At 47.3% G+C, this 17,622-nt stretch overlaps 1 protein-coding gene across 1 annotated transcript in view; it reads left to right on the top strand.

Moving 5' to 3' along the window:
- The first annotated feature begins 2,139 nt into the window (after positions 1–2,139).
- The window catches only part of AP3D1 (adaptor related protein complex 3 subunit delta 1), a 41,859-nt gene continuing 26,376 nt past the window's right edge, over positions 2,140–17,622 (top strand). Inside the window, exons 1-4 of the mRNA XM_068996819.1 lie at positions 2,140–2,472; positions 15,838–15,933; positions 16,711–16,791; positions 17,369–17,449. Of these exons, the coding sequence (XP_068852920.1) occupies positions 2,377–2,472; positions 15,838–15,933; positions 16,711–16,791; positions 17,369–17,449 (354 nt within the window). The 5' untranslated portion in view covers positions 2,140–2,376. The remainder of the gene's footprint in view (positions 2,473–15,837; positions 15,934–16,710; positions 16,792–17,368; positions 17,450–17,622) is intronic.

The following is a 17,622-nucleotide window of genomic DNA, read 5'->3' as shown; positions in this document are numbered from 1 at the left end:
GAGTAGAGGACAAGCTGTGGTCACAGGGAAGCTGAACCGCTGCCCACTCTGTGCCCACACATGTGGGGACACCCACAAGGCTCCATGTCTGCCTGGCCATGATCTCCCATCACGTCACCTGTCACAGCTCTCCCACACTGACACTGGTCACCTGGGGCAGTGGGTGACAGTGTTTAATGGGTGCCCAGGTGTGGCAGCCTGTGGAGCTGCATCCCCAATAAAGACATGGACCAAAATTTGGCTTTATCGGCTGTGCAGCCATTGCTGACACCCACAGGCAGAGGGGAGAGATGAAGCTCTGCCAGCCCCACCCTGTGGGACCCCCAGCCCCATGGAGGGACCTGCAGCCCTATGGAGGGATCCACAGCCCCATGGGGGGATCCACATCCCTATGGAAGGACCCCCAGCCCCACAGAAGACCTACATCCCCATGGAGGGATCCCCATCCCCATGGAGGGACCCCCGACCCCACAGGGGGACTCTCAGCCCCAGAATGGACCTGCAGACCCATGGAGGGGGCTCCATCCCTATGGAGGGTTCCCCGGCCTCATGGAGGGACCCCTGGTCCCATGGACGAACTCTCAGCCTCAGAAAGGACCAGCAGCCCCACAGAGGGACACCCATCCCCAAGGACGTCCCCCCACCCCCACGGAGGGATCCCGTCCCCACGGAAGGACCCCCATTCCCACGGAAGGACCCCCATTCCCACGGGAGGACCGCTGTTCCCACGCGTGTCCCCGCCGCGCGCGCCCGCTCCGCCACGTGGGACACGCGGGAGCGCCGGGGTGGGCGTGGCCAGGACGGGGCGTGGCCAGGACGGGGCGTGGCCAGGATGGGGCGTGGCCAGGATGGGGGCGCGTCTGGGGGCGTGGCCGGTGCTGGGACAGTGACAGCAGTGGCAGCGGTGACGCGGCTGTCGCGGGACGGGGGGGGGGGCTGAATTCCAGAATGCCTGAATAGTTCAGGTTTCAGGGACCACGCTGGGTCATCCTACCTTCCTGCTCCGGCAGGGCCATCCCAGAGCACAGGGCACAGGATTGTGTCCAGATGGTTCTGGAATATCCCCAGTGAGGGAGACCCCACACCTGCCCTGGGTAGCCTCTTCAGTGCTTGGTCACCTGCACAGCAAAGAAGTTTTGCCTCATGTCCAGGTGGAAGTTTCTGGGCATCAGTTCCTGCCCGTTGCTCTGGTGCCGCTGCCGGGCCCCGGAGCAGAGCCCGGGCCCTGCCCTGAGCCCTCCCTGCAGCCAGGGACACCCAGGGCTGAGGGCCCCTCTCAGCTGGGGCTCCTCTCGAGGCTGAGCAGCCCCAGCTCCCTCAGCCTTTCCTGGGCACGGAGCTGCTCCAGGCCCTTCAGCATCTCCTCAGCCCTCACTGGCCCCGCTCCAGGAGCTCCATGTCTCGCTGATCCCGAGGAGCCCAGAGCTGGACACAGCACCCCAGCTGAGCCTCACCAGGGCTGAGGGAGGGGCAGGATCAGCTCCCATGTCCTACCACCGATGCTCCTCCTAACACAGCCCGGGATCCCACCGGCCTCTTCGCCCCCAGTTCAGATCCACCGGCTCATTAAATACTCAGTGTTTGCTCCAAGCGCTTCCAGGGTTGGGGTTTTCTTTCATGCGTTCGCAGGTCGGTGTTCGTTGCTGTTTCCATCCCATGGGATGAGAGGGGCAGGATCCCCTCCCGGGCCTGCACCCTCCTGAGGGGCCGAGGGGGCGGGGCCTGTGCGGAGGGGCGGAGCTTTGGTGAGTAATGGGCGTGGCCTTATCAAGGGGTGGGCTCGGGGCGTGACCAGACCACACGGGGGGTGGGCGGGGCGGGGTGGGCGGGGCTGAGAGGGGCGATAATGAGGGGGCGGGTCAGAGGCGCGGCCAGAGGGGGAGGTGGCGTGCCTGGAGTGCAGTGAGGCGGACAGACGGGGCGGGATCAGGAGGCGTGTCCAGACCGACAAGGGCGTGGCTGGAGAGCGGCGAGGCGGGCGGGAGCGCCGGGGACCGTTCCGGGGGCGCGGCCAGACGGAGGCGGAGTGGGCGGGGCTGGAGAGCGGCACAGCGGACGGTGCCAGCCCGGGGGCGTGGCCGGTCGGTGGGGGCGCGGCCATGGCGGGGGCGTGGCCGAGCCCTCAGCTGACCGGCCGCCATTTTGTCGGTGCCGGATCCTCAGCGCCGCCCGGAGCTGTGCCTGCGGCCGGGCTCGCCCGTGCCTGCTCGCCCGCCAGGGCAGCTCTGCCCGTGCTCTCCCGCTCCCCTCGGCATGTGAGCGCCCCGGCACCGCTGCTCTCACCCGGCTCGAGCGGCAGCAGCACCGCGGCGGCCCCCCCGGCCGGGCCCAGCCCCTCAGCCCGGCGCAGGCCCCGCTGCCGCCGCCGCCGCCGCCATGGCGCTGAAGATGGTGAAGGGCAGCATCGACCGCATGTTTGACAAGAACCTGCAGGACTTGGTGCGCGGCATCCGTAACCATAAGGAGGATGAGGTGAGGCGACCCTTCCCTGCGCTCCGGGCCGGGGATGTCACTGCTGTCCCCTGGGGCCGTGTCTGGGGAGGGGGTGTTATTTGGGAAGAGGGAAGCGGGAGTCAGAACGAGGAAGGTGACGCTGGGGTGTGGGGCCGGAGGGACAGGCTGAAGTAGAGCACGAGAGTTAATAAGGGAGGGTCGTGCTTGGTACTCACCTTCCCACTCAGTGTGTTGTTGTGGTATTGAAATCCCTGATATAGGTACGGATATATATATATATATATATATATATATATGTACACGCACATGTATACATGAGTATTATAGAGGAATAATACAGAGGAATTCCTTCCTCTCGAGCCCTACAGTCACGTGCTGCAGTTAACTATGTATTCTTCACCCTAAAGCTGTTATACTAAGCTCCTAATTCAGCTTTCAGATTATTTATGCTGTGCATTTCCTGACTAAAATGTCCTTCTCTCAGAGCTTTTCTAGGCAGCAATCAGTTCTCTGTGTTGGCCTGTTATCCACTTTTGTGTGAGAAGCACGTGATCAGGAAATTAGTATAGGTGAAATAATTAGTCATCAAGAACGTGTTATGTGAGACTCCACAGTGAAGCGTCACATGGTAATTGAGAAGTAACGGGCACCAAGGATGTCATTTATGTTCATCTTCAAGTAACTCATGAAGCCTGAGAAGCTTTGTTATGTATGGCCTAACAGCTGGGCTTTGCTGGTGTGTTGAGGAGTTGCTGTGGAATCAGTATCAGCTATCAAAAGCATCTGGAAAAGCTGTAAATGTAACTAAGTGAAGAACTTTACTAGGAAAACTGGTCTTCGTTGCTGGTGTTATAGGACTGAAACGCAAAATACAACTTCCAAAATCTCTTTGTCCTGTGCATAGGACAAGGGGTTGTTTGGTAGTGAGGATACCTGGGAGACTTCTGTTTATCACAGAATGACGAATATGCTGAGTTGGAAGGGATCCATCAGGTCATCAAATCCAATTTATTTCAGCATATGTTAAATTTATGGTATTGGTTTGGTGGCAGAGGAAGGCAGGGCTGCTGTGCAGTGCCTTGCAAAATGTGGGAAACACCATGAATTTGCAACAGCGGATTCTTATGGAATTTATGGGTCTAATGTTTTGTGCCAGAGCTGGACCTGGTGAGCAGTATTCTTGTGGAGCACTCCCCCAGTGTGTAGTGCTGCTTTTAGTACGTCTGTTTTATTCCTTTGTGCATAGGACAGAAAGTGTTTCATCACCTGTCAAACCCCTGAGGATCCTCCTAGTGAAGGTCCAGGCCTTTGTGGCACCAGTTCTTTGAGAAGATTTGGATGTGCTTTCTAAAATAATTTTGTCACAAACAGCTTCATAAAGAGAATTGTGAGCCACACCAAGCTTGTTCTCGGTGACAAGAAATGGTTAAAATGTATTGGCTTTGGTGCCCTTTGAGTTAGGAAAAAACACTCCTTGGACAATTTTTTAGGGCTCTGTGTATTTGTAGGAAGCTGTTACTCGAGTATGTGCACACTCTGGGATTCAGTGAGGTCAAAGCAATATGTTGTCTCTTACAACATCTGGGCTGCAGCATGATGGGATTTTAAACTCTTTAGTTTGGAGTACAAATGGTGAGATTTTAAAATAGAGAACTATAGAGATAATGCCTTTTTATATCCTCACGGGCACAGCAAAAATTAAAACCCAAACCAGGATATGTTCAGCTGATTAAGACATTGCACTGATAAAATGTGTGTTTGGGAATCCTTCAAACATTCCAGAGAGTGGCTGCAAACAACTCAGGACTGGTCCTTTTCGTGGCTCAGCTGGAGAGAGCCATAAACCTGCTGTTGAGCTTTTGGGTGTGGATTCAGTGCTTCCCACGCAGTGGTCAGGGACATGGGCTAATTTTCAGGTGATGTTACAAAATCAGAATGCAATTTTAGAGGAAGTAGCTGCAAAAATTCTTGCTCTTTCCTCTACAGTGCTTCCATTGTTCATTGTACTGTTAAATGTTGCTCCAGTACTGTAGTTCAACCAACATTTTTGTGTCTCAAGATAAGTGTCTAAGCCTAAGAGAGACACTGTCCTATTCAGAAAAGCAACTTTGCTTGAGTGGGGAGGATATTGGCTGTTGGTCTTGGCTCGACAGGAGTTGCTCCAGGAAGAGTTGTCTCTGGAAAGGAGCTACTGTGATTGTTAAATAGCAATGATATGAAAAGAAAGGCAAGATTGTTGCTTTGACTTCTGATTTACTTGTGCTTTTTGCAGGTTAGTTTATTTATATGTCTCGGGTTTTGTTTTTTGGAATTTAATCACATGGAAAAATCTGCCATCACTTATTCCCTCATATTTCTGGGCAGTCTCTTCTGGTAGATCTGAGATGGAAAGGTTTATTCCTTTCTGCTTCTTACGCAGGTACCACATGACCATATCTGGTATTTTACAGCCCGTTGAGGTCGAGGCTGTGTTTGCAGTCCAGGATGCACCAAGTGCTTGGCACCCCAGTTCACAGTGGGTTTCTCAGTGCAGCTCTTTGACAGCCCCACTGTGATCTTGCTTGATGGGTTTGTCTTCTTCCTGCGTTGCTGCAACCCTAAATCTCACACCCCAAGGTGTGTTCTGAAGTCAGAGGAGGCCCACGTCTCTTTATTGATAAGTTTTGTGTGCTCCTCAGCTCGTATGAGGAGCTGAGAGTGCTGGAGGCTGCCTGGCCCTCGAGCTTACAGCCTCTCTGCAGTGTGTTAATTCCCTGTCAGAGGCATTTCCGTTGTTCTTCCTGCTCTGTATCCAAAGCTGACCCATTTATTTTGAGATTAAAACACTGAAATTGAAGAGGTGGACTTCCTTAAGGATGTGGGGTAAGAGACAGGAGGTGGTTAACACAGCTACTGCTCTGTGCAGACTTACTCTGTCCATTTCCCAGTGTTCTAGGGAATACTGGAGCTGCATCGTCCTTCTGCAGAGTAAGCGCTGTGTGCAAGGAGTGAGGTGGCAGAACAGCATTAGCTCCTTCCCGGGTTTGACACGTTGCGTTTATTTTCCAACAGATGCTTTAGTCCCTGTGGTGTTTCCCAGTGCCAGTTCCAAGGCAAACCTGCAAGAACGACTTGATCCTACTGCTTTTTCCTGACTTTTTACTTCCAATACCTCATTCTCTCCCTTTCATTTGGAAAATGAATGATTTTGCTAAGGAAAGTGATGTTTTTCAGCAGTTATGAGGTGGTTTTGTATGCCATGGAGTAACTTCTCCCACTTGGTGCCTACTGCTTCTGTATCTGCTCCACAGCATGCTCAGGAGAGGAATGGCTTGTACCATAGGCTGTTAAAAGTATACTGGATTTTTGCCAAGATAGTCCAAACTGATAAATGATGTCTGTTCTCCTAAATGTGTAATAAGGGACAGGATAATTCTTTGATGCTGTTTGGTCCTTGCACAGGGTTTTTCATTCACAGTTAAAAGTTTGTTTTTCCCAACAAGCAAGCTCCTGTGATGTGAGATGTTCCTTTATAAAACTGAAATTATAAAGTAGCAGAAACAGATGTTAATGAGTGTGCTTAGTCTCATTCAGACAGTCTGTTTCAAGTGTCTTTGATTTAGTACAGGACACATAAGGAGAGAGAAGGGATTAAAAAAAGTCTGTATGAAGTACCTGTGTACTTCTCTTATAATGTGAGAAAATTGTCCCCCTCTTTTCTCAGACACTCTGCTGTGTGTGCCAGGATTAGCCCTTTGTGGTTTTGTTAATTGATACTTTTAGGAAAAAGCATATTGAAAACTTCACATTTTCATGTCTGTGGTGTTTGGTGATAAGTAACTCATTGCTGGTTTACACCTAAACTGTTTTGGAAGAGTGAAAGGAGCAATCAGTGCTGCTGGTTGGAAAAAAAATTAACTTCAGTTACTAATATAATGCTAAATGGGAGGAGCATTGTGTGTCACGCTGTGAAATGTGTGCTTTACTGTCAGCCTGGGCTTTCCAACCTGGCAGTGACTTCTTGCTGCTTAGTGAGTGTTACCTGAGGACAGGGGACTTGTATTGTTTAAAAAATCTTTTTTTCCCTAAATAAAGGGCCACTGTGTTCCACTGCTGACTTCCAGCTTCTTCTCTGACACGTTCAGATGAAACGATGATGTGGGGAGTTTTGAGGAATCTTTTCACATCACAAAACTCTTCTGGGCTCAGCCTGTCCTCAGCAAGGGTGAAGACCTTCTAATGCTGTGGCTTCTGACAGCTTGGCCTCAGCCACTGGTGCAGTATTAGTATTTGATGGTAAAGGATGTGGGATGGAACATAATCAGGGAGTTTTGAGGAATGCTAAACAGCTTGTTGGTGTCTGAAAGAACAGACCAGTTGCTGGGCAGTGCAGTTCATTGACGACAGACAGCTCTTTCAGGCACTGCTGCTCGATCAGTTACTGTGTGTCATATATGTGTTGATATCTTTGAAGGCAGCTCATTATTCCACCCACTTCCAAGTGGATCTAGAGTTGCTATTGTTAATTCTTTGCGTGTGTGAATCACTGGAAAAGACAAAGTCGGAAATAGGAACAATACACAAAGAGGGTTGGATAAGGACCTCACACCACTTGGTGAAGAACCAGTCTGGGGCTGGCCTGCAAGGCCCAGTGTGACAGTGTCCTGCCTTACCTGCTGTGTCACGGAGACAAAGGGCCTGGAGTGTGGAACACGAGCCAAGATATGGGCTTGTTCTCCTATGATTACAGGCAGGAACAGCTGAGGCTTTGCATTAGTGCTGCCTTTCATTAGCTTCTTGCTTTTTCCTGTATTAAATATTACTTAATTGACTGTGGCGTAAGTGGGGATAATAGCTTTGTTCCCAGTCCTGATCATTTTATGGCCGTCTCAGCTGAGGGTTTGAAACACTCCAGACAGATCCGCACTGGCACACATGGAAGTAAATATTGTGCCTAGGCAGGTTCAGGGGAGAGGAAGAGCTGTCTGGTACCTAAGAAATGGAGTGACCATACACTGTACCTTTAGTGAGGCCAGGGGAAAACCAGCCAGGAAAATCAAAGTAAAATATAGACTCAAATTACATTTCTGCACTGTGATCAACTGCAGAGTTGTTTATTTGATGCTTTTTGATGCAGATCTTTGTCCCTGTGCTGAGTGCAGAAAACGGGGCTTTTTGTGATTTCTTGCCAACAGTGTCCATGAAAGTGACTGAAAACCTCTTCCTCCATAGTGTGGATTAGTGAATACATTTATGAACAGACAGCACCTTTAGGTTTTTCACTTGGAAGTGTTCTTGGGAGTACGTCCCATTCCTGGTGCCCTGTGAAGGGCAGCATTACATGACAGGCATCAGAAAGAACTGAGTCATGGGACCAGTTACAAGGGAGCATTTGTGTTCAGTAGGTTATTAAAAACTGCTGATCATTCACGCTGAGAAATTGAAATGCTTCATCATCTAAGGGGGAATCTGCTAAAATCTGGGTGTCAGGATATTTGAGTAGGGTAAAAGCTGCAGAAAATAATATGGTTAGTGGTAGTGTTAGTAGCTTAGAAAGGTGGTTGAGTGTTTTGGTTTTTTTTTTTAAATAAGAAGCAAATGTTCAAAGCAACTGAAATAAGTGAGCCCTGTTGAATCCTGAGTGTCCCTGGGTATTAGGAATGTTTGGTTCCCACCCGCTTCTCCTCAGTCACTGCCCAGCAGGCTGAGCAGTCAGTTTATAAACCCTGATTTTTATTGTTATTTCCATGATGACCTAGATGTTTAAACCTGACAGCTTCTGCTGAGAAATTCCTGTGTTGAAAGGTATATAAATGGAGGTAGGTGTCGATGTGGGAATGTTGAAGCTTTCTTCTGGTTGGCTCAATCTTCGTGGCAAAGCTGTATAAAATATATTGCCCCAAGTGTATCAGTGTGTTAGTCAGCTTCAGCCTTGAGAGTGGATGTTTGTTTAGTGTGAATGGTGTGATTGTACAGCAGGGAGGAGGTGAACAAACTTACTTTAATTACACAAATATTTGTGCTGAATTAAAAAAGTCAGGAATGGCCACGAACCATCTTTTTCTTCATTGTCCTCCTTACCTTTCCATAACTGCAAAGTACTCTCAGCTGTGCATGAATCAGTGTTAGAGCTTTGTAGTAGTTTCAGTGTTACATTTCTATATGGTATTAGTATATCATTAAGCATCTTTTTTTGGTTTCCCTCTAAACTACTTCTGTCATCTGAGTCTCAGCAACAATAGCTACTTCAGTTCCTTAGGAGGAGGTGACTGTTTCCTGTGCATCCAACAAAGCATGTGCTTTACTGAAGCCTGCCTTTATCAGAGCCTGAAACTGCATGGAGATGTCTGGAACAAGCAAGTTGAAAAATCTGCTGTAAAAACACTCGCATAGCTTGTATTTGCAAGGATGAGCACTTCTATCTGATGCATCTCTCCAGGCTTAAAAGTTGCCTGCTTGGATATGGTTTAGACAGCACAGACCCCTGAGGATTGTTTAATTGCTGTGCAATTAAATTAACAAATACTGTGATCAGACTGGAGATGTGCTTATATTAAGGGACTGATCAGACTGGAGATAATTAAGGGACACCTCTAGACCCTTGCTGCTGGTGCCTGCTTACTGATTTACCAGCGTTTGGGGCCTGCTGATTGCCACTTTCCTGATTCCCAAGGTGCCAGCAGTGATGTTGGCCTTGCCTACCTGGGAGGGGCCAGGATGGCTCATGTAGCTCCAGCTTTCTGCATCAGTGCCCTTCTGAGTGAAATCCTGAATTGTCTTTGGGTAAACCTCCAAAGAGAAGCTGTCCATGGGAGACTGCCAGAACACCCCAGTGCCTGGAGGGATGCTGCAGGTGCTTGGAGTCACTTTTGGACAAGCACCTGCAACTCTACAGCTGTTTCTTTCCTGAAACCCAGTATTTGTGTTACAAACCTGTTCAGAAGATCCTCTGTGGTGCCTTAAGGGGCTGTAGTGGGTGGTGTGGGGTTGGGTATCTGCCCTGAAATCAGTGCACAGTACTTGCATAGCATGTCTCTGAATTTTTAGAATAAGCTTCAAAGGTTTTAATTGGTTTATAAGTCACTTTAGGATGGATGTGTGCATGCATCATGCCAGATTTCAGTTGGTGTGTATAACTTCAGCAAACATTAACAAAAGAAAAAAATGGAAACTGACTTTTTGCATTCCTTCCTTGGTGTTGTTTGGCCAAGGAGTCTCGTGATCTCGCTGTGCTTGTACCAGACAAGGGTGCAGTGGGTAATGCATCATGTTTCTAATAAATTATATAGAAGTCTGCAAATGAACCAGCAGAACCTCGTGCCTCCAGGGTTGTCACTCAGAACAGTACATTGGGCTGGGACCTTAAGCATACCTCAGGATGAGCAAGTAAATCCCTGGAAAGCTGGGTAAACTACGGGCAAACTAAGGCATGTTAAAACATGTACAGCAATGCTATTTATCAACAGCTGAGTGGAAGATAAGCTTGGCTTTATGAAAATGCCTTTCAGTTTCCCGAGCCCTTTCTTGCAGCTGAGTGCCCTCTGCACTGCTGGACTTGGGCTGCTGCAAACCCATCAAGATGAACACTGTGCAGCTTCCCAGTCACTGCTGATCCTCTGTGCTCAGCTGCTTTGCCTGGTGTATGGTTTTGGTGAAGTTACTTGTGGGGAAGCACGTGCCTTGGAATTCTTTCTATCCAGCCATGGAGTAGCCTTAACAAAAGATGCTGTTATTTATCTCAAATAGCTTTTTCTACAGTAGTTAAATAATACAGTATTTTAATGGAAGTTAACGTGTAATATGTTGATCTCTAATGCTGTGTCCAAGTCAGGAGAAAGCAAAACATTTTGCTTTTTAATGTCCTTGTCTGTTACTTCAGTTGATTTATTCTGTACTGTTGTGGTACAACATGTCCAGGTACTGCAAACACTAGAGGTGTCTCTGTTCTCTGACCGATTCAGGGGTGTTTGGAATGAAGTGCTGCTTTTGGGGGTTTGAGAGAAGCCTGGCAAGTGATACATATTTCTTCCCAGCCTTCTTCCCGAGTCAGGAGCTGGCAGCTGATCTGTGCCGTGCTGGGAATGGGATCTGCTGCCTGAAGCACAAACAGATCTGAAAGTTCCTTCACCTCCACACGGTGTCTGTGGTGTGACCGCCTTCGGTGTTGAGCATCGTGGTCATGTTACAAAGTTCTAACAGTGGGCATCTTCTCGTGTGAGACCATCATGTGCTTGTGCTCAGCGTGATCTCACAGAGTTCATCTCAAAGTCCTACCAAAAACTGATAAATCCTATAGTGCCTAAAACAGAAGAAATGTTACATTTTGTGCTTATTTATTTTTATGATCTAATTATTCCAAACTTTTCTGTTTTTACTGTGGTGTAGCTGCACATTTATATCAGAAAATATCTTGCTCCTTGTGGCATTCACTGTTAATAATTCTTTCCTTAAAGCACTGTATTTAACCCTGGAAGTGCAAGAGAAATAGGAACTGATGTTCACTGATGTTTTGCTCGTTCATCTGGGTGGAAGCACTTGGATGTTTCAGTGACAGGTTTGAATCTGAAATCAAGTGCATTTGGTTTGCTGGACTGTAACCCAAAGTAGAAGGAATGTGAGTTTGCCTTCTCTTGGGTTTGGAAGGTGGTTTATGGCTGACATGAGAATACAACTTCTTAAAGACTACTGGAAATGAGTTTACATGATTAAATTTAATGTACAGGTTCTGCAGTGATCTCTGTTCCAATCATTAGTGTGTTCCTATCAGCTAATGAAAGAAAGTACAGCATGGAGTACATTTCTTAGGAATATAATTGTCGTACAGATTAGTGACTTTTTTTTAAACTTCACATATTGCTTGAGAAAGATAATAATCTTTTGTGAACATCTCTGAAATTGTCTGCAAACCCCAAGTTCTGTCGTGGCTTGGAATAAAGTTCTTGTGTTTTTCAAAGTTAAGTCAAAAAACACGGCTGGGAAATGAAAAATCCTATAAAATTACATTTTTGTCTTCTTACCATGACCCACTCTCCCCTCCCTCCTTCCATTTCAAAGGGACTGTGTCTTTGATTCATGATGTCTTCTTTCTTATTTTAGCGACTTGCATTCATTTAAATGCACATATTTTCTAGGTGAGATCTTGGAATTCTTGAGGAATTTGGGCTTGTTTTAAAAAACAGCTTGTGTATCTTGTTAATGACTATAAAATGTTCCAGCATGTCTTTGGTGACATACATTGAGAAATGCACTTGTGACTGTGCTGTTCTCACAGCTTTGTTGAGTACTCGCTGCTCACATCTGCAGGCTACACTTGGGCTTTAGCTGGGCTGCTCCGGGCGTGTTCCTGTAATCCTCCTTCGGAGCCAGAACAATTACCAGAGTGGTTGCTATAGCATTTCATTAAGGAGCCTTTTCCACCGAGGCAGGGAAGGCTCCTTTCCCACTTGGCAGCCTAGCAGGAATAAAAGCGAGCCTCTCAGCTCCTTGCCTGCTGCTCTCAGAGCCTTCAGCTCTGTTGCTGGCGGGCAGTTCTGCCCCCTCCCATCCTTCCTCCTGAGAGGGTTCCTGTGCCTCGTGGCTCTGCCTGTCCTTACCACACTCTGTGTGAGGGGCTGCCTGAGCATTGCCTGGCTCACTCAGAGCCATCTGGCTGGGCATGTCCACAGGTCTGTAAATGTTGGGGCTTAGAAATGCTCCTCAGTCAGCTGGCCAGAATGTGTGAGCCATCAACACAAAGGTGCAAATTCTAGTGTCACAGAACTAGTAAGGAATCAATAGCTAAGAAATATATTGATATTGTAATGAATGCTGTGAGCATAAATGAACTCTCAGCACTGCTGAGGCCCCATCTTGAATCCTGGGGTCTGTTTTGGGCTCCTCATGATAAAAAAGACATTGAGGGACTGGAGCACAAGTGTGATGAGCAGCTGAGGGAGCTGGGAAAGGGGCTCAGCCTGGAGCAAAGGAGGCTCAGGGGGGACCTTGTGGCTCTGCACAAGTCCCTGACAGGAGGGGGCAGCCGGGGGGGGGTCGGGCTCTGCTCCCAGGGAACAGGGACAGGCCAGGAGGAAACAGCTTTAAGTTGTGCCAGGGAAGATTTAGATTGGATATTGGGAAAAATTTCTTCACTGAAAGGGTGGCCAGGCATTGGAAGGGGCTGCCCAGGGCAGTGTTGGAGTCACCATTCCTCAAAAAAACATGTGGATGTGGCATTGGGGGACATGTTTTAGTGATGAACATGGCAGTGCTGGGTTAACAGCTGTTGAACTTGTTGATCCTAGAGGGCTTTTCCAACCTTAATGGTTCTGTGATTCATGGGACCTCAAAAGCATTTAAGGAAAAACTGAGCTAGTTGTTTCCTGGGAAATATTTATTTTTTATTACTGCACTAGGAAATTCTTGTATTAGAAGGATTTATGCAAAAACAGAAGCAGTGCTGGACAAGATAGCGAGATTTTTTGCTGCATCAGTATGTAAATGGGGGGGGGGGTTCTTCCAAATATTTAGGCCTTGCTGAGTGACTATAATTTTTACTATTTCATCAAGTGGGTTGTTCTCCCTTTTGCTGTCTCGTCTGACCCCACTGGGCAGCTCGTGGGCTGCGGTGGGGGCTGTGGTTATCGGGCAGCAGGAAGTGCTTTGGTGCAGGTCCTGTCCAGCGCTGTGCCGAGGTCAGCTCTTCCAACGAGCCGGAGCCTCACTGAGGATCCGCTCCCTCCTACGTGTTCCCTCCCAGTTCTGTGGGTGTTAAATGAGGCAGCGAATCCAGCTGGGTGTGGTGCTTGGCTTTCAGATTTAAGTGGGAGACTGAATAGATCGGTTTTCCTCATATTGCTCATTCACGGCAGTGCTGCTCCACAGGATTAGCAAAAAGTTAATACCTGCTGATCCTGTAAAGCTTTCTATATATAGTACCTGTCATTCCTTGGAGTGTTTTGGGATTTGAAGTACAGCTGTTTTGGAAGGACTTCTTTCTGCTCTCTCTAATCCCTTTTTTTCAGTTTCAGATCTGATTGTGGGTTCTGTAATATGCTTTTCCAGAAGTTGGACTGACTGGTAGGCAGGGATTTGCATGTGGGATGTTGTGGATGGTGACTCTGGAGCCTGTGCTCAGCTGTGCCTGGCTGGACACTACTGAACTTGTCTGTACTCTATTTTTTTCCCCACTCCTGCTCACACAGTGAGTTTTCTTCAACTCTGAAGAGGTTGAACGTTTAAATAGTTTGGGGATAGATGCAGTGGGAAACAAGTGAGGCCTTTGGTTATGGATGTAAAGACTGAGAACCTGCGTGTCAGTGTTCTGCCTCGAGAACCAGGGCTGGCCTCACTGCCCAGGATGTGGCAACAAGATACACACGTGAAGGATTCTGTGACACTGCTCCAGTGTGCTCTTCTGTGGGCATAAAATATTCAAGGCCAAGTACAATATATTTGTGGATCAGTTGCATGTTGTGTAAGTCACTCTTTCAGCATCTTTGATGAAGTATTTATTTTCTACTCTCAGAAGGTTTTTTTTTTAGTTTATACTCAAGAGTTTAAGCTTCCCGCGTGAGTTGTCTGGACCTGACTCACTCTCAGGTGAAGGGTTTAGAATCCCAAATCTGCTTCTGGGTAAAGTCACCTGGACACTATGTTGTTAAGTGTTTGGGGGTGACGCCATCTCCAGTTTTGGCAGATGTGATCCACTCACCTGTATCAAGGAGGACAGAAGGGATCTGTATAGAGGAGAGGGTTGTTTGGTATTTACAGTCCTCTCCCTTAACATGAAAATTCCCACTGTAAGGATAGTATTTCTATCCCAAACACAGACATTTAGGAATATCTTAAATTCCTTCAAGTTCATTCAGTTGCCTGCTAAACACCCCCAGCTCTCCCAGCCTGGCTCCAGAGCAGAAGGGCTCCAGCCCTTGGGGCATCTCCGTGGCCTCCTCTGGAGTGGCTCCAGCAGCTCCACGTGCTCCTGATGTTGCTCCCCAGGGCTGGGGCAGCTCTGCAGGTGGGGTCTCAGCTGAGCGGGGCAGAGGGGCAGAATCCCCCCTCCCCTGCTGCCCACGCTGGGGGCTCAGCCCAGCACAGGGGGGGTTTCTGGGGGTCAGTGCCCATGGCTGGGGCAGGTTGAGCCTCTCACCCACCAACACCCCCAAGTCCTCCCCAGGCCTGCCCTCCATCCATTCTCCATCCACTGTTTCTAGCAGCAAACTTTTGTGACTTGAATAATGAGTGTCACTCCAGGACATTTGTAAGACTAGAAATTGGTTGCATTAATGCACAAAAATTAGTGTAAAGGGGAAAAAATACTAATTAAAGTCAGGCCAGTATGATGATTTCTATGATGAAAATATCTTTTTGGTGGAAGGTGGTGGTATTCAGGCAGGGATTAGGTAATCGGGTTCTGACCTGGTCCCTCTGGCAGGAATGTGAAATACCCTGGTGCATGCATGGCTTTGAAAAGAGAAATTTGCACTTAAATTTTCATGATTCCTGTAGCAGATGCCTTCAGTACTTAAATAATAATTAATTGTGAACTGGAAGAATCTTTGGCTGAGCTAACTCTGCTTAAAAAGTAAAATCTGTACAGATATTTTTAAATCACATGTTTGCCACATCCTTCCCACAAGCACAGATGTGATTGCTTGGAAAGATGTGAAGCACCAATATTTAAATATAAACATTGTGACATTTGGTTCTTTGAGTTGCTGAGAAATTCATACAAATAACTGTTATTTATCAAAATGTGTAAATGGCAAAGGGCTCATCTAAGTTGAGAACCAGAGAAGGGGGTTCATGACTTTCCGTGGGACTTTCCATGACTGGGGGGATCCAGGAAGCACCTGTGTCCCATCCAAGCCTTGTACCGTGTCCCTTTGTGCCCAGGGGCTGCTGTGGGTGCACACCCACAGTGTCGTCATTGGCAGCATGTCCAAAAGTGGGGTAGCTCAGCATGTTTTCATCAGTCACCTTTCATCTGTGGGCTGTTAACAGTGTTTGACAGTTTCTTCTTGTCATGTAATGAGCGGGTGTTCTCTGACATCCTCTGGGGGAAGTGAGCCTTCTAGCAGTGATGAACTCTGGTTTTGTTCAGACCTCTTCCTACTCAATCTTCATTGAGCAACTTCATTTTTGCAGATTTTTGAATCTAGAGCTCTGGAGCAAGTGGTGTAATTGTGAGGGAGAGGCAGAAAGGCCAACCACCAAAGAAACATCTCATACTTTTGGTTTTGTAACAGAATTGTGGTGGTTCTTTTTAATAAGGAATTTTGTCAGAGTTAAGTGCTTACTAAACTGTGTGTGTGTGAGATTTGGTGCTTGCAGATACTGAGTTCTGCTGCTTCTCCCCACCAACACGATGGAAATCTTGAGAAACTGGTAAAGGAGCTCAAATTTTTGTTTGTCTGTTTTCCTCAGGCAAAATACATCTCACAGTGCATCGATGAGATCAAGCAGGAGCTGAAGCAGGACAACATCGCAGTGAAGGCAAACGCAGTCTGCAAACTGACCTATGTAAGTGCCTTGCTGGTATCCCATGGAATTGCAGCTGGATTTTGTTCTTTCCTGCTGATTTGGAGCCAGCCTTGGGTCTGGGTGCCTGCTCTCCTTAGACTGCTCTAAGTGCAGGCTGTGGGGACACCACTCCCCCAGCTCTTACGTGAGAGGCTGCACGTTCCTGCTCTGTTCAGTACAATTGGATTTTATTGTGATGGATCAGGAAGTGAATCTCGTTTAAAACAAACAATTTAAAAGAAGTTGTTTTCAATGGGATTGGTTCTTACGACATAGTGACATGAGCACTTGAAACTGGGTTTGTTTCTCTTTGCTCAGTCCTTTGTTGACAAGGAGGAGACAGAAATATTGGTAAAGAATTCTTTTTGTGGTTCTGTTATGGTTTTTATTAAACAAAACAGGAAGAAAACCCTTCACATCAATGCTTATAGAACTGCATATCACAGAATGATTTGGATTTGAAGGGACCTTAAGGCTCTGCCATGGGCAGGGACACCTTCCCCTGTCCCAGATTGCTCCAAGCCCCATCCAGCCTGGCCTTGGACACTTCCAGGGATCCAGGGGCAGCCACAGCTGCTCTGGGCAATCTGGAACTAATGCAAACTGTTTAAATCTTGTGATGTCTTTCACTTACTGTGAGTGGTGCATCTCGTAAACCTGAGATGTTTTATAGTATTTTTTTCGGACTCCTGTTGCATCTTCAATTTTGGGAGGTATCTTGACCTATTTTCTTGAGTCTCTTATTTCAGAAGTTTATCTTGGCTTTTCTACTCACAGTTACAGATGCTGGGCTATGACATCAGTTGGGCTGCTTTCAACATTATTGAAGTCATGAGTGCTTCCAAGTTTACATTCAAGGTGAGTTCTCTGTAAACACAGGTGTCCTGGCCAAGCTGTCAGATATCTTTTGTGAAAAGCCAGGGTATTTTTATGTGAAGACCACCTGAGATTTGTAGTACCAGGTATTTTTTGTTTTTTAATAGCTTTATAATTTTTCTTGAAAGATTTGTTTCATGTTCTGTTGCAGACCTTTTTCACCAAACAGGGTGGAATGTTACTTCCTAAGGAATGGATTCTAAATGGGGCTTTGTACCTGAAACTCAGGGGTCAACACAAGAAATAAGTGTAGTAGACAATCCTCCATTATTTCTGCAGCTTTGTGGTCACTGAACTGTGTTGTAACAAAATAGGGAAGGGTGCAGGTGGTTTTATTATCCAGAAGACAGATAAATTATCAGAACATTACTTGTCTGAAATTGCTCCTTCCTGGTATAAACCCCCTTTTCTAGAGAACCCTGTCACGCCTCTTCTGTTACACAAACCTAATCGTTCATCTTTTTAATACTGTTTATAAAGCCACCAGTTGTTTTCCATCTAAACGTTGTCTAAATTGACTTTAAAAACAAAACTGGTTTTCCTCCTTGCCTTTTCCCAGCGCATTGGTTACCTGGCTGCCTCCCAGTGCTTTCATGAAGGGACTGATGTCATTATGTTGACAACTAATCAGATCCGAAAGGTAAATGTTCAGTTCTTTATTTTTTCTTGCACTCTCTCCCCACTTGCACTTTCACATCTGTACCGAGTATTTCTCTTTTAGGAATACAGAGGTGTTTAAGTAGAATTCTTGATTTTCAGTCTCCTGTCATTCCACAAGCTGAGGGATTAATGAAAACACTCAGGAGCTGGGCA

Source organism: Aphelocoma coerulescens, chromosome 28, assembly GCF_041296385.1.
Source record: "Aphelocoma coerulescens isolate FSJ_1873_10779 chromosome 28, UR_Acoe_1.0, whole genome shotgun sequence".
Classification (NCBI taxonomy): domain Eukaryota; kingdom Metazoa; phylum Chordata; class Aves; order Passeriformes; family Corvidae; genus Aphelocoma; species Aphelocoma coerulescens.
The sequence above is the reverse complement of the archived record's forward strand: the minus strand, read 5'-3'. Positions and strand labels throughout refer to the sequence as shown.